The sequence below is a fragment of the Meriones unguiculatus genome, chromosome 1, assembly GCF_030254825.1.
Source record: "Meriones unguiculatus strain TT.TT164.6M chromosome 1, Bangor_MerUng_6.1, whole genome shotgun sequence".
NCBI classification, from domain to species: Eukaryota; Metazoa; Chordata; class Mammalia; order Rodentia; family Muridae; genus Meriones; species Meriones unguiculatus.
The window spans coordinates 90,968,417-90,994,261 of NC_083349.1; the positions used below are offsets into that span (position 1 = coordinate 90,968,417).

At 41.3% G+C, this 25,845-nt stretch overlaps 1 protein-coding gene across 4 annotated transcripts in view; it reads right to left on the minus strand.

Annotated features, from left to right (window-relative positions):
• Foxn2 (forkhead box N2) overlaps positions 1 to 25,426 on the minus strand; it is a 54,852-nt gene extending 29,426 nt beyond the window's left edge. Inside the window, exons 1-2 of one of the 4 annotated variants that reach the window (XM_021663890.2) lie at positions 25,288 to 25,426; positions 2,754 to 3,304 (exon numbers count right to left, since the gene is read on the minus strand). In XM_021663890.2, coding sequence (XP_021519565.1) covers positions 2,754 to 3,290 — 537 coding nt within the window. In that variant the 5' untranslated portion in view covers positions 3,291 to 3,304; positions 25,288 to 25,426. Of the gene's footprint in view, positions 1 to 2,753; positions 3,305 to 18,232; positions 18,356 to 23,996; positions 24,173 to 25,062; positions 25,187 to 25,287 lie in introns of those variants that run through there. The other 3 variants (XM_021663891.2, XM_060363324.1, XM_060363327.1) reach the window with 3 other exon arrangements.
• Between the last annotated feature and the right edge of the window lie 419 nt (positions 25,427 to 25,845).

The following is a 25,845-nucleotide window of genomic DNA, read 5'->3' on the forward strand; positions in this document are numbered from 1 at the left end:
TTATTGGAAAAACCGGTCTCTAGTTATGGTGTGGCTCAACCCTAGCATGTATCTTTAATCCAAGAGCTTTCTGCTTGAATTAAATAAATTTAAGCCTCGGTCAAGAGGCAGAGCAAGTAACCAGCTGACAGGGAGTGAACATAAGAAAAAACAGAGAGTAAGAGAAAGTCAGGACGGATAGAGAGAAACAGGAAGTAGAAGGGAGGGACATTTAGTTTGAGAAGGAGGCTTTCTCCTTTTGGGAAGTCAGCTAGCTGGGTGCTTTCTCCACCTCTCTGAGCCAGCAGGATTTCACCTCAGCATCTGGCTCCCGAGTCTTTATTGGTAAACTCGAATGACTGAAATTTTGTTAAAAACAACACGGCTTACCCATGGAATCCTTTCTTCCATCTCCTACCTTTTTTTTTTAACTCCCTCCCCCGACTGTTGTCCTTTTAGTGTTTTTCTTGGGTAATATCTTTCTCTCCTGGCTCCTGTAACCCTTAGTGGTTGCCAAGTGATGATGATGGCACATTCCTCATATTGTGGTGACCCGCAATTATAAAATTATTTCATTGCTACTTCCTAACTGCAATTTTGCTGTTTTGAATCATAATGTAAATATCTGATATATAGGATGTCTGATATGCTACCCTTGTGAAAGGGTTGTTCAATCCCTAAAGGGGTCTTGACCCACAGTTTGATAACTGTTGTATTATGCAAATCAACACATAATTTCTTTTTAAGTTTTATTTAGTTAGTTAATGAGTGCTCTACCTGCATGTACACCTGCATGCCAGAAGAGGGCACCAGATCTCATTATAGATGGTTGTGAGCCACCATGTGGTTGCTGGGAATTGAACTCAGGACCTCTGGAAGAACAGACCTCTTAACCATTGAGCCACCTGTCCAGCCCAGAAAAATAAATTTCTAAAGCTATTCTTTATATACTTCAACCTGATGAGAAATGAAGAATAAACTAGGATCCTTGAGAATGTATAGGTATTTTATTTCCTAGATTCTAACCTTGGTTTTTGCAGGCTAGGGTCAAATGATTTTACCTATCTGGGTCTCATTTTCTGGTTATGAAATAAAATAGCTCACCAGGATAAACTCCTTCAAATTTTATATCCAAGTAACCAGGCATCATGAGAAACAAGAACCAAGCTTAGAATCTGGGATCTTAGAACAAACTACAGTTTAAAAAGCTCTAGATTAAACAATTAGAGTCATTAGCATCCAAACACTATAAAATACTAAACTAAAAAGACAAAAGTGAAAAAAAGTTACAAAATGTTTAAAAAGTTAATAGTTAAGGGGGCTGGGCACTGGTGGTGCATGCCTTTAATCCTAGTGGCTGGGAGCCAGAAGCAGGTGGAGCTCTGCGAGTTCAAGGCCAGCCCTAGTTCCAGTACAGCCAGGGGTACACAGGGAAACCCTGTCTTAGAAACCATTAAAAAAAAAGTTAATAGTTAAAAAATAATAATAATCTAGCCAAGTATGAGCATAGCTTTATATATTATGCAAGTCAAGGAAAATTACTTTCTAAAGCTATTCTTACCTTGTAATACAATGTCAAAACAAGTCAACAGACTTAGACATGAGACAAGCATTACTTATTAACTGCTTAAACCCTATATCTTTATATCCATGTGTGGTACTAAATGTAATTCTCTTTTAATAGAGAACCCAGGGTATGTTTAGAACAACAATGCACTATCACTCACAAATGAAATAAAGGAAAACCTTACCACACCCTTTACCGCAAAACTGAAGCCTTAGCTACTTAGGGCATTCATCAGCCTTCACAACTTTCATTGTAGGTACCGCCTGCCTGTAATTCTCACGTGTACAGAACACTGCTTTATATACCTCCTATAACTACAGAAAACTGCTTCTATTTTTTTTGTAGCACATCTAAAAAAAATAGAACAGAGAAAAAACAAATTTAAAAAATCCTATCATTTCCTTTAATGTAAATGAGCTACAGTTTCATTATGAGGTAGACTGTTACACTGAATAAACAGGGTATATATACTGTGTGGTGGGAGAAATGGGTGGGGCAGGGTGTGGGGGAATTTTCTCAATGGGGCTAAAGATGGATCAGTGCTTAAAAGCACAAATTGCCCCTTCCAGATAAGTCAGTTCAGGTCCTAGCACCCATATAAGGCAGTTCACAAATGCCTTTTTTCAACTCTAGCTCCACATCCTACTATGACATCTGAAGACACAGAAATAATGTACAAAAGCCCAACACACAACACAATTAGAATAAATAATTTATTTGGTGGTGGTGGTACATGCCTTTAATCCCAGTACTTGGGAGGCGGGAGGCAGTGAGTTCAAGGCCAGCTGGTCTTCAGAGTGAGTTCCAGAACTGCCAAGGCTACACAGAGAAACCCTGTCTCAAAAAGCCAAATCAATCAATCAATCAATCTCTTAAGAATGAGGCACACACATCATAATAAAAGTAACAGCTTAGATGGTTGGAGGACAGCCTGCCTAACATAGGACTCAAGGCCCTAGGTTCAAATCTTGATAAGGGTAGGTGTGGGTGACAGGGTGGGGAAGAATATTAATAACCCAGTTGTGGAAGGCAGACTGAACACAATCTTAGTAAGTTTATTTCACCAGGAAGGAATTTTAAAGCATCCTAAATTAAAGCAAATGAAGAAATATTAACCACAAGCTAGTCGGGCCTGGCTCTGTTTCCCTTGGTTTCCCGGTACTTTAAGGGACCTGCACCACACAGAGCAATGTTTATGAACACTGACCTTGCCATGGCTTCTTTCCACTTTCTGGAAACATTTATTCAGGGATAGATTATGCCGAACAGAATTCTTCCAGCCTGTAGGTGCGGTGGCGAAGTATGGGAACCGATCCAGAATCCAGCTATAAATTTCTTTGACAGGCAAACACTTATTTGGAGAGTGTTCAATTGCCATATAAATGAGAAGACTAAAGGAGTAGGGGGGCTTTGAAGTTGCGGATTTTTTTTCTGGGTTCTGGTAGCATGATGGTCCAAAGGACGGCATATCATCTCCCTCTATGTCATACAATGGGCTAACCATTGGAAGACCTTCACTCCCAAGCCTGAGGTTTGTGAGCAGATTACTACTCTCATGGAGCCAGTTCAAGTTTGTTAGCTCATCATCTGCCGAGTCACTGCCCACCAATGTGGCCTTTGGCCTAGCAGCATCGCCAGCTTCAGGCAAGCTTCCCATTTTGTAAATCTGACTCAGTCCTGCAACCTTCTCAGCTCCAGGGGTCTCAGCTCTCTTATCTGGAGTCATTCCAATTACTGGACCCATTTATTCATATAATTCTGTAATAAAAAACAAATTATCAATTAATATAAACCTTAAACTCTGGGAAAAGCAAACATTTACATATACACATCCAAAAACAAGAAAAATCTGCAATTAATTATGCCATTAAACAAACAAACAAACAAACAAATATATTTGGGGTCTTTTCTTTTGAGACAGGGTCTCTCTTTGTAGTCTTGGCTGTCCTGGAACTCACTATGTAGATAGGCTGTGCAGCTCCCCAAATAATATTTAAATACAATATAGTTTTGACAGTTATGTACACAAAGTAGTGTTTTATGTCATTTGAAATAATAAACAGTAAACAAAACATAACTTTACTGCATCATATATATGGGTGGTAATAACTAAATTAAATAACATAGCTTAAATCGTAAGGTTTCCAGCCCACAATAACCAGTAGTAGTTATGAAAACACAGTAAAGTGGTGAGATGGCTCAGTGGACAAAGATTATTCACTCCCAGCCTGACAACTTGAGTTCAACTCCCACAGCCCATCATGTAGAAGGAAACAAATGCCTTTAATGTCTTCTGACCTCCACAGGTACATGGTGGCACAAAGTATGTAGCTGTTTTCATAGACAAATAAATTTAAGAAACAGATGGTATCACGACTTTATAATTTATCCTAAATATCTTGATATTTTAATGTAATAATCACACATACTGCTCAATCTTTAAAATACTCAAATTTAAAACATTTAAACAATAATTCTAATTCCAAGTAAATCTTCAAATCTTAAATATTTACTACACACACACAAAATAAACCATTTCTAGGCTTGGAAAGATGGCTTAGTATAAGAGCACTTGTTCTTGAAGAGGACCTGGGTTAAATTCTCAGCACTCACATGCCAACTCACAATCATCCATAATTCCAGTTCTAAAGGATCTAATGCTTTCTCCTAACTTCTGTGAGTTCAAGGCACATGGTACACATACATACATGTAAGCAAAGCATTCATACACATAAAAATTATAAAAGTAAAATAAACCAGTTTTGTTTTTATGTATCCTACCAAAAGAAACATTTTTTCAAGTTATTTTTGACAGAAAAATTACATGAAGTTGCACATGTATACACTATGGAATGATTAAAATAGGCTAATTAGCAGAGCATGATTGTGCATTCCCACAGAACCTCCCGTTCAGAAAGCAGGTAAGATGAGAACTCCAGGTTCAAGACTCGCCCAGCTAGTCTACATGGCAAGTTCTAGATCAGCCAGGGCTATGTAATGAAATCCTGATGCAAAACACACACCAAAAAGGCCGACAGAATAAGTCACCTCATACACTTATTTTTCTCTGTGGTAAGGTCATAAGGTGGAAAACTAGAATTTACCCTCCAGTATAACTGCAACTTTGTACCTTTGGCCCTTTCCCCTGCTATAGTGCCTGGTTATCACCAAGCTTTCTTTCTTCTACAGGTTCAAATATTTTGGAATGGAGTATAAATGGCAGCAAATATGCTTTAATGTTACAGGAAGCAAAGCAAGCAAAGTGGAAAACTCAAGGTAACACTGAAGGCTGGCATTTTCTTAGAAAGATTGAGAGTCATTTCAAGATTGGCAGTGTTTTCAAGGAGAAACAAAGAACTGTATTTTTAATTATCATTTTACAGTGATAATTTACTGACACTCTACCCAAGCACTAAGTCTGCCACAGGAGAAATAAATGTCAATAGCAAAAACATGTGAGAAAATATTGAACTTCATTAGCAATCAAGGAAATAAAAAAATAAAATAAATGTGATGTTAAATATTATATGGCACAGTCTATGGTGTATAGCAAGCATAGACAGTAAAAATTAACATGTCAGTGCTGGAGCGATGGCTCAGTGGTTAAGAGCACTGGCTGCTCTTCTGGAGGACTCAGGTTCAATCCCCAGCACTCATATGGCAGCTCACTGCTGTCTGTATCTCTACCAATAATCATAAAATCAGATTAAATAAAATTTTAAAAACCCAAAAACACTAAAAGAAAATTATGTCATGTATATCTATAACCCCTCTACAACCTTCCCTCTTTGGCTTCCACCCCCACAAATATCCAAAGAATCATTAAAATTGGAAAATTTCTAACCTGTATGTTGTGCAATAAAGAAACTGCAGTTACCTATTCAATCTACTATTCAGTAGCCACTAAAGTTGATTTTTCTGAAAAAAATAAAAAATAACTGAAACAAAAGAACTTGTAAAAACTAGAGGGAAGTATATTTTAAAAGTATACTTACTGTATGTTTAAACGTGTATTTACTGTATATTTAAAAGTATGTTTTAAAATATATTTACTGAGGTGGTAATGGCCTTTATTAGTCTTCCAGTTTTTAATATATTTATTTTTATAGTTTAAACGTACGCTCAAGGTTTTTGAGAAAAATGCTGTGCTAGATTAATTTTGCTTGTAGAAGTTATTGAACACACACACAACAAGTCACAGAACATCAGAAAACCCCAGGCCTACACAAAAGCCACCACTTGCTTGATTAGAATAGCCTATTCTATCGCAAAGCTTTTTCTATCACATGGATTAGTTCATCAGTAGAGATATTTTTTGTTTTGAAGTCATGGAGATTCTTCTCCTAAATATGCCTGTCCTCATAACCAATATCGCCAACTGGGCATGGAGGGCATGGAGGGCTTCCGAAAAGAGCACTGCAATAACGGTTTCCCCATCTTCCTCATGAGGCAGCATTTAGTTCCTTATTCTGCTCGTTTTATGGACTGTATTTATGGCAAGACTCTGTCAATCAACTGTATCACTTAATAGAATCCTTCTTATCATGGGATTTAAGCAATTAAAATAACTTAAATCTCAAAATATTTTTATATTGTTATTAATGTAAAAATTGCTTATTGTCAGCTGTGCCCAATGCCAACATTTTCAGACATAAAAGAATTCGGTAGAAGGAGCCACATCCTGTAGAAAAAGCTCACAACTACCTGTAACTCAGTCGAGTGTTTAGGGCTGGAGAGATGGCAGAGGACCCAGGTTCACTTCCTAGCACCCCTTGGTAGCATAGCACCACATTGTCTATAACTAGTTCCGAGGGATCTGTAGCCACACAGACACACATGCAGGCAAACCACCAACACACAGGAAATAATAAACTTTAAGATAACCTAGGAAATTTAGAAAGAAAGGGTAAATTTATACTTATGAATACCATTCTCAGTAACAAAAGACAAAACATCAAATACAATATATGGCATAATGAAAACAGCTTTAAAAGAATGTAGATTATATTCCTTCGCATTCAACTCCTTAGAATCTACTGTCCTTATTCGGAACTTTTACCAGGTTACAAAGTCCACCTATCACCATGACACTTATGGCTGGGGACGATGACACACACTTCCATGTCCAGCACTCAGAAAGCCGGAGGCTGGAGGATCTCTCCCTCTCCCTCCACCACTTTCCAATCTCCAGATCATGATACAGCTCTCCAACATCTTGCCTGCAAGCTGCCATATGCACCACCACGATTCCACAAGGACCTCTGAAAGTGTAAGCCAGGCCCAATTAAATCTTTTCATATGTAAATACTTGCAAGCATGCAAGCTATTAATCAAACCTTACGTGACTCACATTTTGTTTAAACAGCTCCCAACATTCTCTTGGAAGAGTTGCCTTGGTCATGGTGTCTCTTCATAGTAATAGAAGAGTAACTGAGACGGGACCATAAGTTGCCCAGCTTTTCCTAGAGTTTTAACATATTTGAGGTTCTCCACAGTATGCGTTCCATAATACCAAATTCTGAGATTAGAAGATATATTTAAAATACCAAATGTAGGGGTTGAAGAGATAGCTCAGTGGTGAACTATTTTTACTGCTCTGAGAGTAGACTGAGTTTGGATCACAGTACACACACGGCAGCTCACAACCAACTGTACCTCCAGTTACAAGGGATCCAATGTCCTCCTTTCATCTTCTTGGGATCTGAATTGTGTGGGACAATATATATACTCAGGTAGATACATAAATACATAGAATAAATAAAATAGATTTTTAAATCCCAAGAAGTCTGTTTGACCATAATGCTACATGATGTATCTAGGACAAGTGAGGAATTTACAGTCTCTTAGAGATAATACTGCCTCTTGGTCAGATTTAGGTGACACAGCATGTGATTCATTGTCTCTGAACAACAACAAAATGGGTGCAGCTACATTTTCTAGTTGAGAAATGAACAGTGTTCTCATGGAAACTGCTTCTGAAAGGAGGGTAAGAGAAAACTGAGTGAAGGGGAAAATACTTTTCAACAATGCTAAAAGCAAAAGCCACTAATATTAAACTAGAAAAAGTAGTATGGCAACTTCTCTGAACCTACTTTTCTCGCTCCCTAACTCACCCAGATACATTTTGTAACTTTGAGTTTATATTCTCCATCTATGTAAATAATTTGTATACAGGATGGCATTCCTATACATTGTTTCAGCATGTCTTTAAAAACATGTGACAATTGTTGGTTTATTAGGGAAGTTAAAATGACGCAATGTTCGATAAGGTAAAACATGAAACACCTCTAACAAGTAAACAGCAAGCCAACTCGTTATTTTCTGTATAAAAACCATAAACGTGAGAAACAGGCAGACTAACTTCCTGCCTTCCTGCCTACCTGTACTGTTGAATCACTCCCTGATGTTCATGAGCATCTACTTTGAGCTTTCGTTATGTGTAAAACATTTTGGGTTTTGTGTCAAGGCACTAAGTGGGACTTTAGATAAAGTATCCTTGCTAAAAGGAAAGACAGCAGCCTGGATACTTCAGGACCCAGGAATGTGCAATGATTAAATGTGACTATGGCACGTCTTTTCCTTCTGATGAGTACCTTGAAGTATACACAGCTGGTCACTCTTCTCAATAACATCCATCAAACTGCTAAATTATATATGTACATCACAGTACCACATGCTTTTATTTCTTGTGTATGTCTTGGTCATTTCTTTTACTGGTAAGTTTTGTTGAAGAACTCAGCTTTTCACACTAAAGTTTAAAATTTAAATTCACACTTAGTTTAAAATTTGGAACTACTGAAAGAACACATGTATTTTTTGGCAATACGTGTTACTTTTGGTATCTGTGAAAAGATATGATTCAATTTTACTAGTCTAAGTAATAATCAAAACAGAAACTCAGGTGGTGTATGCTTCCTTTTGTCACAGCACTTAGAAACTCGAAGCAGAAGAATTTAGGATTGACCTACACAACAGAGCAAGATGTCTTTAAACACACACCACTTAAATTCAAGTATTACTAGCTTTCCTGTAGATAAATGAACACATGTGCACATATTATAGAGAATAAGACAACACTTAATGTTTATAGATAATAATCAATGGTTACTATCACCGGATTCTAATTTATATATGCAAACAGGGAGATTACGTGACATGTGACTCACTACAAGTGCCACTGCAGAGCACATACCCACTCCTGTCCTCGTCTCTTCACATCCTTCCTTCACTACTTTGTCAGTGCAAAAGGCTGGGAAAAGTACTTGATGTCATCCATATACCCAAATAATGTTCCTCTCTCTACCTGATGTAAATTCAAACTGTTAATCCTGATCAAGTACTTACTGGTCATGTCTCTGCACACTTGCTACTACAACTCTTAACATCTGGACTGTCTACTTTCTCTCTGTGGTGGTTTGAGTAGGTATGTCCCCCCACACTCGTGTTTGAATGCTTGGCCCTAGGGAGTGGCATCATTAGGAGGTGTGAGCTTGTTGGAGGAAGTGTGTCATCACTGTAGAGGCTGAGCATATACATCCAGATCAACTCCTGGCTCCTCCAGCATCATGTTTGCCTACAGGCTGCCACATTTCCTGCCATGATGATAATGGACTAAAAACCTCTGAAACTGTAAACCAGGGCCAATTAAATATTGTCTTTATAAGAGTTGCCATGGTCATGATGTCTCTTCACAGCAATGGAAACCCTAGGATGAATGTTGGTACCAGGGACTGAGATATAGCTGTAGTTGTAACCTGCTTAAATTCTATAGACCCTCTGCTTTAGTTCTTAGCATAACTGTGGCTCCTCTGTTAACACCCGCTGTAGCCTGTACCATATCAGAAGCCATTTTGCCTCCAAGTCTCCATTTTGATCATAAGGTGAAATTGAGTTCAAGTTGTTATGTCTATGTGCCTGAGACCAGGATACAATTCAACAGTTCAATACTTGCTGTTTAGAATAAAACAACAGATGATAAATGCATGTCCTGCTTGTTCCTCCATGCATCCTGCTATGTTCCTTATTCCCAGAAAGCTGGAAAGCCCAACAGCCTCCCTATCCTAAATCCCAGCCAATCAGCTTAAAATGCTTTGTCTAGCTACCTAGATACATTTATGAAAAAATCGGATTATGTTCAGCTAGTCAAAATGATGCATTGCTGCCCCGTCTCGCTTCCTATACCTGGTTACCTGGTTGTTGGTTACAGCTTTCTATACATAAAACACAACACAAAACAAAACCTTGCCTTAGGGTGTCATAATCTGGCTCCCAAGTCCAGATTATGGCCCTGACTGGTCACTTTTTGTTCGGTGTTCAATAAACTTTCATCAGTCTGAGTCTGGTGTCTGAGTGGCCAATCTTCAGCTATTTCTGAGCCCATGACACTGTGATAGGTCAGACCATGCTTTTGTTTGGAGGAATATGACTTTAGACTTTGGATTAGGAAAACAGTGGAATGCTTTAAGTGGGGCTTAATGGGCAATACTAGTAGAAACATGGAAGACAGTGGTGCTAAGGGTGAGCTATGGGACATGTAGAAACTCTGGTTATTAATATCTACTATTAATACATATAATTATTGGGGCAGTTATTATTTATCCCATTTTCATATAAACAAAAAGACACAGATACCTGTTAGATTTGTAATATGCCTTAAACTCTGGGGCTGGGCAGAAACTAACCCCTAAGCTATCTTTTACCTCCCAGCCCCACATTTGATGCCAACTGCTCTAATAACTCCTAACTCAGCTATTTCACATACAATATCCCATAAATACTTGTATATGTTTCTCATCTGGGCTGCTTTCCTCTATCACCAATCCTCTCCCTATTCCTCTTCCTCCAGTGATCCTCTGGACTCCAAACCCAAGAACCTTCGCTCTGCTTACGTCACTTCTGCCCAACCAAGGTGTGCAGGCAACTTTATTTAGCCAACCACCGATTATTTGAAGACAAAATTACATAGCATTACTTTGGTACTTGTGAAATACAAAATGTATGGTTCAAGGATTAAAGGGGCACCAGAAAATAGAATGGAACTAAATCCTGTGTTCCAAGAGATAAACAGATTAAAGATATTAAGTGGAATTAAGGGAATGGTAACCTAAGGACAAGATCCCACCCAGCTAAGCTTCCGTCTTGTGAAAAGGATGTTCCCTAAGGGACACTGCCACCTGTTTTAAATTTACAATATGTTTGCAGTTCTATGAGGGATAGTTACATCATGTTAGGTGCAATTATGATCTGGTTATTATTTTCATTTGGACATATGGAGATATGACTGCAAAGTTGACAAGAAGTAGGTTGTGATGGCTATTCTCAGTTGTCAACTTGACTATATCTGGAATGAACTAGAGTCCAGAAATGGCAGCACATCCGATCCAGATCTTGAAGCAAGCGGCCACACTAATAAAGTTCTATGGTATGCTCCAGGCAAGATGGTATACACCTTTAATCCTAGCATTTAGGAGACAGAATCATGCAGATCTCTGAGTTCAAGGCCAGCCTGGTCTACAGAGCAAGTTCCAGGACAGCCAAGGTTAGGCAATGAAGGAAAACACTGAAAAGAGAGTTGGTAAAGATGTTAGGGAACAAGGGGACATATTCCCGCTCAAACTATGTGGTTCTGGCTTTAGAAGCAAGGATGGAATTTCCCTCCGCAACTGAGGAAAGCAGCTGAGGACAGGTACCTGGGTGTCCTTGCATGGAGGCTGAGAGACTACTGTGAGAAGCTGTAAAGGTGAAGCCTGGATTGCCTTGGAGACCTCAAGAAGATAGAGATGCCAGAGCAGTGGGTTACCTGCCAAGAAAAGCTGCTAACAAGGAGTAGAACCAGCCCAAAAGAAGTGTGTTTCAGTCAATACAGCTGAAAGGAGTTGGAGATCTGAAGAGTATTTTGACATCAGACATGGAGATGCAGAGTTTGGAGTCTGCCCAGCTGGTTTTCAGTCTTGCTTTCATCCAACAGTCCCTCAGTGTGTTCCCTTCCCTCATTCTGGAACAATAATGTATAACCCATGTCATGATATGTTGGAAGTGTGTGATCTGCTTTTTAATTTTGACTTTGAACTTCTAAGCACTGTTGACTGTGACTATGGGGACTTTTGAAGTTGGATTACATACATTTTGCATTATGTTATAGCTACAAGCCTTTGGGGGTCAGGGAGTGGAATGTGGTGGTTTAAATAGGTTGACCCCCATAGATTTATGTATTTGAATGCTTGGCCAAAGGGAGGGGCACTATTAGGGGGTGTGGCCTTGTTTTCGAGGAAGTGTGTCACTGTGGAAGCAGGGATTTGAAGTTTTAAATGCTCAAGCTATTCCCAGTGTGAACAGCGTAAAACAAATTTCATCTCCTGCTGCCTTCAGATCAAGATGTAGAACTCTCAACTCCTTCTACAGCAACATGGCTGCCTGTATGCACCATGCTTCCCACCATGACGATAATGGTCTAATAAACCTCTGCAACTGTAAGCCAGCCCCGATTAAATGAATGCCTTTGAAAGTGTCTCTTCACAGCAGTAAAACCTTAACTAAAACACTTGGCATCTTTCAAACCCCAGCTTAATAGTTGACCATGATGGCACATACCTTCAGCACTCAAGTAGAGGCAAGAGAGTGGTTAAAGGCCAGCCTGAGCTACATGAGAAACAGTGCTGTGGAGATGGCTCAGCAGGAAAGAGTGATGACTGCAAGCACACTGACCTGAGTTCAAATCTCTAGCTTTCATGTAAAAAAAGACTGGTATGGCCACACATGACTGTAACCTCATAACTGTATGGGGCAGGAGAATCAATAAGATTCTCAGGCTACCAGCCTAGTCCCAGGATGACTCAAAATAATAAGGCAGAAAGTGACAGTACAAGATAACCTGAACTCTCTTTTGGCATGTAGAGACCACTACACTTGTGCACATGTATCACAGAAGCCCAACAATGACAACTCCTCCTTATAATTCCTACCCCAACTTCTTTTTCTGTTTTTCAAGACAGGCTTTCTTTGTGTAGTCCTGACTGCCCTGGAACTCCCTCTGTAGACCAGGCTTGTCTCAAACTCAGAGATCTGCCTGCATCTGCCTCCCAAATGCTGGGATTAAAGATGTACGCCACCACTGCCTGACCCCTATCCCAACTTCTATTAGAGACTTTTAATCTCTCCTCATGTATTTCTCTAGTAGTTGTTAGTGTATAAGTAGTTTTTTAAAAAGACACTGGATTATTTTATAAACATTAAAGTTCCATACCCTATAAGGCACATAATTCAGAGAAAGTCAAACAAATTGCTAATCAGAGAAAGAAAACTGAAAATAGACTCTACATCCCTAAGCATAATTCCTCAAGTATAACCTGCCTTTAACTTGCTATCAAGCTAGATGAGAAGCACAAAGGGAAAAGCATACCCAAATTATGTCAGTCTAAGTTTTTTTTCAATTAAGCAAGGAATATATGTGTGTGTGTATCATCTGACTTGTTAAGTAATCTTCACTTTATACAATTTAACCCCTTTGTTCTTCTGAATTTAAAAAGAACTCTCCATTGGACTAGATAGAGAACTAAGTACTTGAGAGTACATGCTGCTCTTCCCATTGGTTCCTAACACCCATGTCAAGTGGCTCACAAATACCCATGACTCCAGCTCCAGGACATTTGTAAACCATGCTAGCCTCAAACTCACAGAGATCCACCTGTCTCTGCCTCCCCGAGTGCTGGGATTACAGGCATGTGCCACCATGCTAGCACGGTTTTCTGATCATTTAAGTTTCCAAACTATCTTTTATTTATCCTTAAGGATTTACCTCTTTTCTAATTATGTCTGTGTGTGAGTATGTATACTGATGTCAATGGAGGTCATAGGCATCAGATCTCTGGATGAAAGGTTATAGGCAGTAAGTAGCTCACAAAAGTTGCAAGTACACCTGAGGTAGGTGCTGGGAATCAAATTTGGGTTCTCTTCAAGAGCAGTAAGTCGTCTTCATCACCAAGCCATCTCTCAGCCCTGTTATTTACTTTAAGAGAGCATCTTACTACACTGTTCTAGCTGACTGGCCTCCAACTCCTGGACTTCAGCATTTCAAACATCTAGGAGTATGTGCAAACATCTAAATCAAATCATCTCTAAATAAATAAACCAAAAGTTCCCCAAACTCTAACCCATCAACATTGAGCTACTTAAATCCAATTATTTCTCTGTAAGTTTAGAATGCACCTAACTCTACACAATGAGGGCTAGCTATTCAGTAGTAATAAAAATTAGGGTAATCAAGGAAATATCTCCAACAAAAAATAATCCCAGGGTCACCTCTTGCTTCCAAAGAACCTTCCTTAAATGCTAGCTTAACTAAGAAGAAACAGAAAAACACATTTGGGCTTTCTGATATATAAATTACTGTAAAAAAAAAATAAGTGGTAATAACTTTAGGGGGAAAAAAAGGATTCACCAAGAATTTAGAACAAAATGATGTGATCATTCTAAAAGTTAAAATGGCACTGGATAGGATCATAGTAAGATAGCAGCTACGGTACAACAAACTTGATTCTTCATAATCATCACAAAAAACAGCAACTAAGACTGAGGGTTAGTTGTGTGGCTCTGTGCAATACACTTGTTTCAACACTCAGCAACAAAAATACAACAAAAGCAGCTAGAAAGCAGACCACCAAACTCATTCACACAGACTCAACAAAATCCAAGAAACAGTGGCCACAGCCTTACTTTCCACAAGTCTACAACAAAGTTACCCAGGGGGCGGTGAACAGAAACAGACTAACCAGCAGGTGTTCCTCGGAACAATTTGTTAAAAGAAGCTGAAAAGGCTCCAATAGTGCATAAATGCCATACACCCACAGTAAGGACTATGGGTTGCTCTAGTGTTAATTTTTTATTGATCCTTTGTGAATTTTTTACATCATGCACTCTGTTGCCATTCATCTTCCTGTTCTTTCATATCTACCCGTCTGCCCTTGCAACTCCCCCACCAAAAGAATGTAAGACTAAAAGTCCTGCTGTGAGGATGTATTGTGTCATGGTGCGTCCCACAGTATATCCTTTAGTTCAGACATCCTTACATGCAAACATTCACTGCAATGAGTCACTGGTCTGGTTCGAGGCCGCTGGCTTCTGCTACACTATTAATACTGGATCCTCACAGGGATTTGTCTTAGATATCCTGTTGTTGCCCTGTGTCATGGAGGTCCTGCAACTTTGGATCTACAGGGCCTTCACAAGCTCCATCAGTTCACATGGGGTAGACGTTGGGGTGGGCCAATTCACAGCCTGGATCTGGGCCTGGGTGGTTGGCTGAGTTGGTCAGCCCACCAGAAGCATGCTCCATCTTTCCCATCTCTCCATCACACATTTGCCTATTGAATGCTTGAGGGTTTTCAGGCCTTCCTGGGCCAGCAGGGTGAAGTGGACACCTAGATGCCTTTCTCTAGGCTGCCACGGGCCAGACTCTTACCGACCCTTGGAGCGCTCTTCCAGGACAGGGCCTATACTTAGTATATAATATTGGAAATGAAAATAAAGCTGAGCAGAAGGTTAAGCAAAGAAATAGTACAGAGAGTAATTAATGACAGGAATAAGCTGCACATGGTGGCACACACCTATAATCCTACCACTAAAGAGGCAGAAAAACTGTGAGTTCCAGGCCAGCATGGGCTACAAAGTCAGATGCTATATTAAAATATAAAAACGAAGAGAAAAGACTGAGTTGCCAGCATGTGGGAGGCAGAGGCAGACAGATCTCTGAGGGTTTAAATACAGCCTGGTCTACTTTGGGATTTTCAGGCCAGCCAGGGCTACACAGTGAAACCCTGTTTAAAAAAAAATAAGTACATGGAAATCTTAGAAGCCTACACATGTAACTTTCAATAATATATAAACAAAGCAGAGAAGAACTCCATGAACAAATTAAAGCAACCTCCTAGAAATTTAGAAAAGCTTCATATTTAAAAAATGGCTAAAATATTGATATAATTCTACATACATTTACAATTAAAAAAGAGTAAAATGATATCCTCTTAGATAATCAAACATACTTGAAAAAAACACTCTGAAAGCTGCTGTGGTGCAGCACCCCTTAAGTCCCAGTACTAGGGAGGCAATGACAGAAGGCTGGCTCAGAGTTCTGCGGCAGCTATGGCAAGAGGGAAGTCCGATTAGGAAAAAACAAAGAGGGGGCTGGAGAGATGGCTCAGTAGGTAAGAGCACTGACTGCTCCTCCAAAGGACCCAGGTTCAATTCCCAGCACCCACATGGCAGGTCACAACTGTCTGTAGCTCCAAAAGCTGACACCCTCACACACACACATACAGGCTAAACAACAATGCACATAAAAGAAAATAAATTCTTAAACAAACAAGAAGGCTTGGTAGTTAAGAGCACTGGCAGTTCCTGCAGAGGGCTGGGTTCAATCCCCAGGACCCATTGGTGGTTAACCATCTGAAACTCCAGTCTCAGGGACTCAATGCCCTCTTCTTCAATATATACAAAGTAAATGAGCAATTTCAATTTAGCTTTTAAAAAAAATTCATACAAGCCATAAACGAAAAATAGCAGAAAGGAATCAGAGAGACCAGAAGAGCTTAAAAATGAAGTGATTTAAGAGTTCAAGAATACTAAATAAAAGGAAAAGGGGGAAAAATTCAAAAAAATGAAAGCTCATGAGACATTATAAAGAAAAGAAATGGACACATTAGATACAACCTTAGGAGACACTTAAAAAAAGGAAGTTAAAATCCAGGTTGGGGTGGAAAATGAGGAAGATAAAAGGGGAAGATCAGAAAACACCAAAAAGAAATTGGCTTAACTGCTGCTAGGGATACATATCTATATAGCTTTTCCAAAACCTGATTCTTTTTTTAAAACAGACATGTAATCCCAGCAACTAGGGAGGCCAAAACAGAAGGGTTCCAAGTGTAAACCTAAACTAAGCCACATAGCCAGGTTCTGACTTAAGCAAAATCCCCAAAGCCAGGATGTGCTAGAGATGGGATCTAGGTCCTTGTACATACTAGGCCAGCTACATCCCCAGCCACTTGAAAAAGAAGGACACTGATTGGTTAAGACTGAAAGGATTTCTTGCTGGCAAATTCTAGTCCTTACTTAGAAGGAGGTTATACGGGTGTTGGACTTAAAATAATTCATTGTTTCATGCGGTTTTCTACAACCACGTTTCATTTTACAATACAAATAACAACAGGCTTTTGAATAATCTTTCAAATAGTTTAATTCAATGAGAAGGTAAACAAAAAGACTGACTGTCCCATAGTATCTCATCACGATGTTTGGCATACACTGTGATGAGTTAAGTCTTTAGTGTCCACTTGCTGTTGTTCCCCATTTTAAAAGTATCTGACCTTTATTCTTAGACAAAGTACAAACACTTAAAATATGTAAAATGTATCTTTTTAGTTAAGAGATATTCTAGGACTGGCAAGTACATTTATTTTCAAGACATAAACAATATAATCTCAAAAACCAATAATTCAACAACCATATACCAAGTGACTGTTACATTGAGATACTTCAATTTAGTTGAAGGAACGCACAGATCACTGTAACAGAACAACATATTTAGTGAGTGCTCTGAGAAAGGCACAAAGCCTTTTCAAAAGGGTAACTCACCTGCTCTACTGTATTAGCATTTCTCAGATTCCTCCAGTCCATTCTCGCCAGTACTGACAGAAACCATCTTTGAAAGACCCAAGGCCCACTTTAAACACGTGGGGATCAGAAACTGAGGGGAAATGCGTGAGTGGCGATGGAGCCCACACAGAATCCAGGGAATCAGACTCCAGAGACCGGACTCAAAGATCCAGATCTAACTTTATTTTCCAGTGTAACAGCCTTTAAATGATTGAAAGGCCAATTAGACCATCCCCTGATAGCCTCAGGCACCAGTATCAATCTATCAGGTTGGTGCAACTATAAGGAAATTTGGGAAATGTGGGGGGAGCAAGGTCACCTTAGGAGACTTTCATAAAGAAGGGGGAAGCAGTCACCACCTGCCCCAGCCTCAGATCAATCTGAGACTTCACTTGCATGATCGGAGCTCCTAGTAGATCAACACGGTGAACAGTGGATCAGGACCTTTCCAGGAGTCGCGGGAGTCACTGATGCTTCACTCGCCATTCCCTATAGGCCTCCAAAAGGCTTACCTCAACATTCCCCACAGTACAATGCCAAGAAGGTTACTGAAATGACTCCCATGGCCAAGTAAGCAATAAGTGAGTAAAGATGGGGCTTGCCTGTTTAAAATGAGGGCAGCTGCTTTCTTTTTGTCAGTTACTACACGGACACCAACACTATCACAGAAATGACAGACAATTATGTATGTTGATTCTAGCGCACACACACTATTACAGGTATGTCTACCTGTAATAACAGCACTTGAAGAACAGAATTTTAAGGTCATCCTTCCCCGCATAGCTAGTTCACAGCCAGTCTGAGCTATGTGGCACCCTGCCTCAAAAAATACTGAGTCCGGAAAGGAGAAGTGTGGGTAGACAGACAAACATTAGGATATAAATCACTGTAGCCAGGATAAAATGTATTCATTTTTACATTCTAGAAAAACCACAATATTTAGTGAGCAAACATTTAAAAAAATAATTATAGCAGGATGTCATGCCAGGCAAAATAACAGTAAGATTTGGAGTCAAGCAAATCTACCAGCCACCAACTCACCTACACAGTCTGACAGATGACTGAACCTGCCCGGGTCCCAGGCAACAGCACCATTATTTAACTCACAGTAACAAAGGAAGTAGTGGTATTTTTGCCAGCGCAGGCATCTGAATAACAGTTTATCAAGCATTCTTTACTGCTCCTGCTTGGAACAGATCAATACACAAACAACCCATTTAGACTGTAATACAGAGAACATGGATTTTTTAACTATGACAGACTTGTGTTCAAATACCCAGCCAGAACTATATTTACATAATTTCTCATTATTTGTTTTTATATATCCAAAAATACAATATTCCCTGCAGGGTCATTGCTGAGAATTATACACTCATGTGTCTAGTAGCATAATACCATGATAGGACACAACAGAAATAAGAGGTAGCAATTATTGATATGACTATTAATGTTCAATCAGCACAAAAGAAAGGAGAATTTCATACTGAAAAGATGGCTCAGCAGTAAAAAGCTTTTATTGCTCTTCCAGAGAATATGTTCAATTCCCAACAACCATGTCAGGTGGCTATGAGACACCTTGTAAATCCAGATCCAGAGAATATGTACTCTGATGGGGGAGGAGAAGAGGCCTTAATCATTTAGTTTAACTTTTAAGGATGAAGATGCTGGGCAAAGCCACAATACTGCAAAATCTTAACTTAAAAGAAATCTCTTCCTATTTTTCTTTGTAATTCTTCTTTTAAAATAAATCACAGAGGTATGTTTTTATCAGTTTCCTAAGTTCCTAAGTTTATGTATAAAATTCAAAATAACTATATTAGCCACCCATGGTAATACACACCTCTAATCCTAGTACTTAGGAGCAGAGGCAGATGGATCTCTGTGAGTTCCATGTAGCTGGGGCTACATAGTAAGATTCTTGGTCTCAAAAACAAAACAACAAAAATCTCTATTAGCATCATACCACTGCAAAATCTACTATTAAATTCTGTTCAGTGAATCCACAACCTAAAGAGTATTTATCCTCTTTAGAAAAAATTTCAATGCTGGATGTGATGCTATATACCTGGGATCCCAAGATTCAGAAGGCTGAAGCAGGAGAATCAGTGATTTGATAACCAGTCTGAGCTAAATATAACTGAGGCCAGTCTGGATATACAGCAAGATCTTGTCTAAAACAATAAAAGGGCCAGCAAGATGGCTCACCAAGGGAAAGCACCTGCCACATCCTGATTCTTGAAAACCAACTTCCACAAGGCATCCTCACCTTTACCTGTGCATGTGCCCATGTTCTTTCCCTAATGTGTTTTACTACACATATATTTTCACACAACAATTTCAAACAAATAAAACAGGCTTCTAAGTGCCAAACAAACTAAATGCACATTATCAGAAAATAACTATCAGAAAGGCAAAGAACTGGAGAGATGGTTCAGTGCTTAAGAGCAATTGTTAATCCTGCAGAGGAACAGGGGTCAATTTTCAGAATCCCCACTTAGCAGCTCACAAGTACCTTGAACTCCAGCTGCAGGTGTTCCAACACCCTCTTCTGGCCTCCTCAGACATTTGGACACACGTGTTCTGCATACATACATTCAGGCACACACATACATGTAAAAAAATTTTAAAGAAAATTCTTGTTTTCTTAACACCAGAAAACTCTCATCTGGCATAGTAGCACACACCTGTAATTCCAGGACTCAGGATATAGAGGCAGGAGGATCAGGAGCTCAAAGCCAGCCTCAGCTACACAAAAGCCTGCGTATCACAGACACAGATACACACAGACACCCAGACGTATACATACAAAGCTATGAAGATAGTTGACAACAACAATTAAATTATTCTGGCAACTTATCAGAATATAACTCCCTGGGAAGAACGAAAATATATGTTGACAGCAAAAGGACAGTTTTTTTGTTTTGTTTTGTTTGGCACATACACTAAACTTGTATGACAGCAGCTTACAAATGGCCATTTAAATAAAAAGCTTTACTTAGACTTTTAGGGCTTTGGTAACTTTGTAGTTATAAATGCTAATGAAATCAAAACACACATTAAGGCAATAAATCCTACTTTATGATTAAAGCAGGCATACCGCATAGGGTATAAAAATATCTCTCTTGCTTACAACTCCAGTCTTAGCAGCTAAGTACAGTAGTTGCTCAAAAGTATTTGTCCAGGTTTCTTTGTTTGTTGTTTTATGTAACAGAAAATTAGGTTGAGGGAAATAAAAAAAAAAATACACCAAAATTGGGTCAAAGCCTGTGAGCATGGGCTATACTTAGTACTTTGCTTCCAAAGTAGATCTGGTATGGAGAGGTGGATAAGATATGTAAAATCTGGCAAGCAAAGATCATGACCAAAGATGGCTATCTGGTATATGGTATGCTGGCAGGTACCCTTAATATGCTAGGAAGGCACTTTACCGTTATCTTCCTCCCTAAATCTGCAAGCCAAGTCTCTGTAAGTCTCAAATGAGGGAGTCTATACAATTTCTGATTAAGTTTTAAACCTCTCACATCAAAGAGAAGTCTGAAACATTATAGTTATGGAATAAAAGGGGACATTAGAGAAAAATCAGGGAAATCTGAATGACATGTCTAACTAACAGTAATATAGGAATCTTGTTTTCTTAATTGTGAAAAGGTACCAGAGTAAGAAAGAAGTTAATCAGAGAAACTGGGAGAGGTTTTGCATGGTTTCTGCAAATGCAAAACTATTCTAAAACAGTTTGCTTAAATAAAAACTAAAAGAGCATAAATGTTCCTTTGGTAGCTGGTGGCAAGTCAGGAACAGTATCCTGCTGTAGTAGAACTAAAAGTATCAGTGAGGTAATATCAAAGGCATGATACAAATCTACAGTATTTATCACAACCCTCCATGTCACCAAACAAATGACACTGCATTCTAGTTTCCCAAGCAACACCCTTGGTTCTCAACACTTCAACCTCTTATGAAAATTCATACCACTGTCACCTCCGCACTACCCCCACCTCTATGGGCCATTCCTACAGGTCACGTTCACCCTGACATCACCCACTCACCTACATTCAGCTGACTAAATTCACCAGCTTCCTGACAATAAATACCCTCCCTAACTTCATTCCATCATTTTTTTTTTCTTCAGGAGTGCTCTTTCCAGTTCCTCGAATTTCCTCTGAGTGCTGGACCACACTGAAGTCAAATGACTTCCCCAAAAGAGGATTTCATATCATTCTCCAACTCAATTCTGCAGGAAATGAGACCATATTTAAATCCAGGAAGTAGTTCTTCTTTCCCCCCCCTTTACTTATAAAAACAAATCCTTCTATTCAACTTCATACCTCATACCACGAACCCTACTTTTTTCTTTATTCAGACTAGGCAGAGAGCATATATCTAAAATAAGTCTCAGGGTTGGGAATTTAGCGTAGGGGTAGAGCGCTTGCCTAGCAAGCGCAAGGCCCTGGGTTCGGTCCTCAGCTCTGGAAAAAAAAAAAAAAAGACAAAATAAAATAAGGCTCTAATAAGGGTTAAAGACATACATTCTAATTAGGGTCATAAGATAATAAAATATGAAGGAATTCCTCTTGTTCAATACCATCCACTTTTCTTATAATAGCTTAGCACATGAGTAAGTATTCAGTATTTTTTTATTTATTGTTAAATCCAAAAGGCAATAGAGAATGCTACAGCCTGAAAGAATTATATGCTGCTATAGAAGGAAAAGATTTAAAAGTAAAGATGGGTCTATGATTCCAAGGCACACAGAACAATCAGTATTTCAGCCAGGTCTTAAGCTAGAGTGTCCAGATGTATTTCCAACAGATAAACAGTTATTGTCAAAATAAATATAATTATAGTAACCTGCTAAAGTGTAAATAATTAACAGTTTCTGTAGGACAGTGGAAGATTAAGACAGAAGAAGACTGGAACCAAAGTGTGACAGTTAAGGAGGAAAAAAAAGAGTCACGTTTCCTTGATTTAAAAAAAAAAATAGGTCAGACAGTGGTGACAAATTACTTTAATCCCTTTAATCCCAGCACTCAGGTGGCAGAGTCAGGTGGAACTCTGATCTGTGAGGCCAGCCTGGACTTCAGGACGAGTTCCAGGACAGCCAGTTCTACATATAGAGATCCTGTCTCAAAATTAAAAAAACAAACCAAAAGAAGAAAGCAAAAGGGGACACATTTGAGTGACATTACCTACAGGAAGAGTGTGGAAGAAGCATGGAATGTGCCTTTAGAAAGTAATAAGTATCTATTCCCAAGACGCCTCTCCTATCTTCCCCAGCCTTCCAGCTTCCCTCTCCATTCACCCTCACATAACTCCTCCCTTCATCACAGTTTAACATACCTCACTTGTGTTTAACCTGAACACAACCTAAAGCCCTGAGCCCTTAAATCTATTTTTGGAAGGCCATTTTGCATTTACATAAGACCCAGTCATTAAATTACACAATCTAAAATAAACAACAACAAAAATAAACAATAAAAAAATACCATTCTTGGTTTTAAAAAGGAGAGTGAGAGGACATGAACGTGGGCGGGTAGTGAGATGTGGGTGGATCTGGAGGATTCACTGTATAAAATTCTTAAAGAATAAATACTATGTTAAAAATAACCATTCTTTTGAGTTGTTGAAACAAACAGCAACAAAACATAAACAAGCCAACTGTGGTGGTATACGCCTCTTGGGAGACAGAAGGAGATGGATCAGGAATTTAAAGTTTTCCTTATCTACACCCAAGGCTAGCACTGGCTATGTAAGATTCCATCTTCAACAATCCAAACAGTACCACCTGCAAGCCACCGACGGTGGTGCACACTACAATTCCAGCCTGATCTACACAGCAAGTTCCAAGCCAGCCAGGGCTACATTGTGAGATCTTGTCTCAGGGACGCCACTCCTTCAAACCAGCCAGGACTACACAAGTGAGAGCCTTCTCAAAACACACACACACACACACACACACACACACACACACACCGACACCGGACCACTTCCAGTTTGAGTAGCACTTTTAAGTTTCATTTTGCTATTAGATCTCATCACAAATTGTCTTCAGTGTTCTGGCTTTACATAATGTTTCCTCTCTTCTCCAGTTCATTTACTTTTCTTTCTCAACTAAGCACTGCTCAGCGGTCAGTACAGTCAGTTTTCAATTTTATTCTTTTTCTACAGAAAATATCTTCACTAACTTCACTTCGAAATCATAACTGAATAATCATAATTCTAGTAAATAGAGTTCAGGAGTGATTTCTCTCCACAATTCTTTACAAACCCAGGGTGTTTCCTTCCTATGGCTTACCAACCAACTAAAACTATTTATAGCAAAAATGTACTACAGAAACAAATCAAATTTGACAAAGCAATCAAAAAATGATGCACTGGTAATCTAAGAGCGTACGCTCTAAAACTTTACCCTTGAAAGGTTTATTTTTTAACTTTAATAATTTTCCCGTTCACTTCTATATATTACAGTGATTGTCCACTTAAGACTAATTCTATTCAAATTTGACAGCATACAAATCAGAATACTATTTATCCCTAAAAAAATATTTTCATTGCTAATTTCTGCAAAGGGGAAAAATGATTTTTATATAAACCCCAAACAACAGAAGAATGTGATCATTTCAGATTCATCAGAATTGCTCGTTAATGGTTTTGAAATTCAACGATTTTTTTTAAGAGTCAGGTAATTCTATAAAGACACCGGTCTACAGAATCCCGATCACTCTTCGATGACACCTAACACTGCTGAAATTTTCAGAGGAATCATCAAAGTTGCAGAGAACGCCAAACATGGCAACATACACCTTACCAGAAATGCAAAGGAAAGCCATCAGACGATAAAGGCGAAACAGCTACACACGATCGGTTCAGCTTTTTCCACTTCCCCATATCAGCGCACCGAGACAAGTCTGTAGCAGAACCCAAGACTATGCCATTACAAAGCCCCTGCTCCGAGAGAAGCCTCAAGCTCTCTGGCCACTAGAGCACTCTATTGCACCCAGCCGGCCACGTGGCTGTCACAATCAGAAGACAGGAGAAAGAGCATCAACTAACCTGGAAATAATTAACCGCTCACATCAGAGTTACGAGTAGAAAAACAAAACAAGTCTGTCATCTCTCTGCTCTTACGCTTCCCCACACACACACACCCCGCGCGCACCACCCGTAAGGTTTGAAAAGGAGGGCTTTAAAGCAGAAACCAAGTGCAGGAGACCTCAGGAGTGCGGTTTCCCGAGGAAATTGCTGCCCCAGCACGCGTGAGATGCGGTGGGAGCAGAGGCATTTTGCAAGACGGCGACCGGGGGCGGAGTCTGGAGTGAGCCGGAGCACCTCGCACATGGACTACCTCCCTGTACTTCCACCGGCCGCGGGCCACGGCGCTGGCCGGCTCCCGAGCCCAAGGCCGCCGGCCGGCGCGCCCCTCTCCCGGCGGGGGCGAGGGCCGGGGGGCAGGGGTGACCTCGGCCCCGAGGAGATGGCGAACAGGAAGTGCCCACATTGCAACGCTCCAACAGTCCAGGTCCCAAGCCGGGCAGCCAGCTGGCCAGCCTCGGGGGCGCCGGCCCGAGGAGCCGCGAGGGCAAGCCGGGTCGGCCGCCGCACATCCGGGCCCCGCGCCCGAAGTTCACGCGGGTCGCGTGCGGCGCCTCCTGGGCGCTACTTCTCCGGGCCCGGCCATCCCGCCCGGGCCGGACCGGGACTCCGCGCCGCGCGCGTCCCGCGCCGAGCCGAGCCGGGGCGGCGACGTGGCGCGGGCTCCCCGGGCGCTCGGAGCAACTCCCCGGCCGCAGCTCTCCACCGAGCCCGCCCGGCCGTCCCGTGGGCTTGTCCACTGTGGCTCGGGCCGCGCGACGCCCCCTCCGGACGGTCATTACCTCCGGAGAAACTCCTAACTCTTCCCGGGGCCGCGCTCGCCCCAGTTCCACACCCCCGGGAGCCCACGCTCCGCCCGGGCCGCGCGCCGGGAGCACCCCCGCGCCGGGCGCCAATTCTTCACGGGACAAAAATGTCCCGGCGCGTCACGGGACGGCCGCCTCCGCGCCCCACGCCCAGCGCCGGCCGCACGCGCTGCCTCCGCGCCGCCCGGCCCCGGGACTCACCGTCAGCTCCGCCGCCGCTGAGGGAGGGCGAGGGCCGGGCCGCACACAATATGGCAGAGCACCGCGGCTGCTCCCGCGGCCCCCAGCAGCCGCCTCCGGGACACCCAGCCGCGAGCAGGCAGCGGCAGCTGCGGTGGCGGCCGCCGCAGCACCACATCCCCCTCCCGGCGCTCGCCCGCTTCCTCCCCTCCTCCCCGCCCCGCTGCCATGGCAACGCGGCGCCAAGGCGCTTGGCCCCGCCCCTCCTTCCGTCCCGCCTCCCCGGCCCGCCCGAGCCGCCCTCCCGCCTCCTACCAGGGCGGCGGCTGCCCCTCCGGGCCGCCCTGAAGGCGGGTGGGGGACGCTGGCGTCCGGAAGGGCGGGCCGGGCTCGGAAGGCAGGGCGGGGACGCCGAGGGACAGAGCGGGCGGGAAAATGAAAAGACCTCGCCTGTCCCCGGAAGGACCTATGGGAGGGCGGCGGAGGCGCGGCGCGGCTGCTGAGTGGACGGGCTGGCACGGGACGCGCGGGAGTGGCACCGCGGCGCGTGTGCTGGGGCTGCTGCGACGGCCCGAGCAG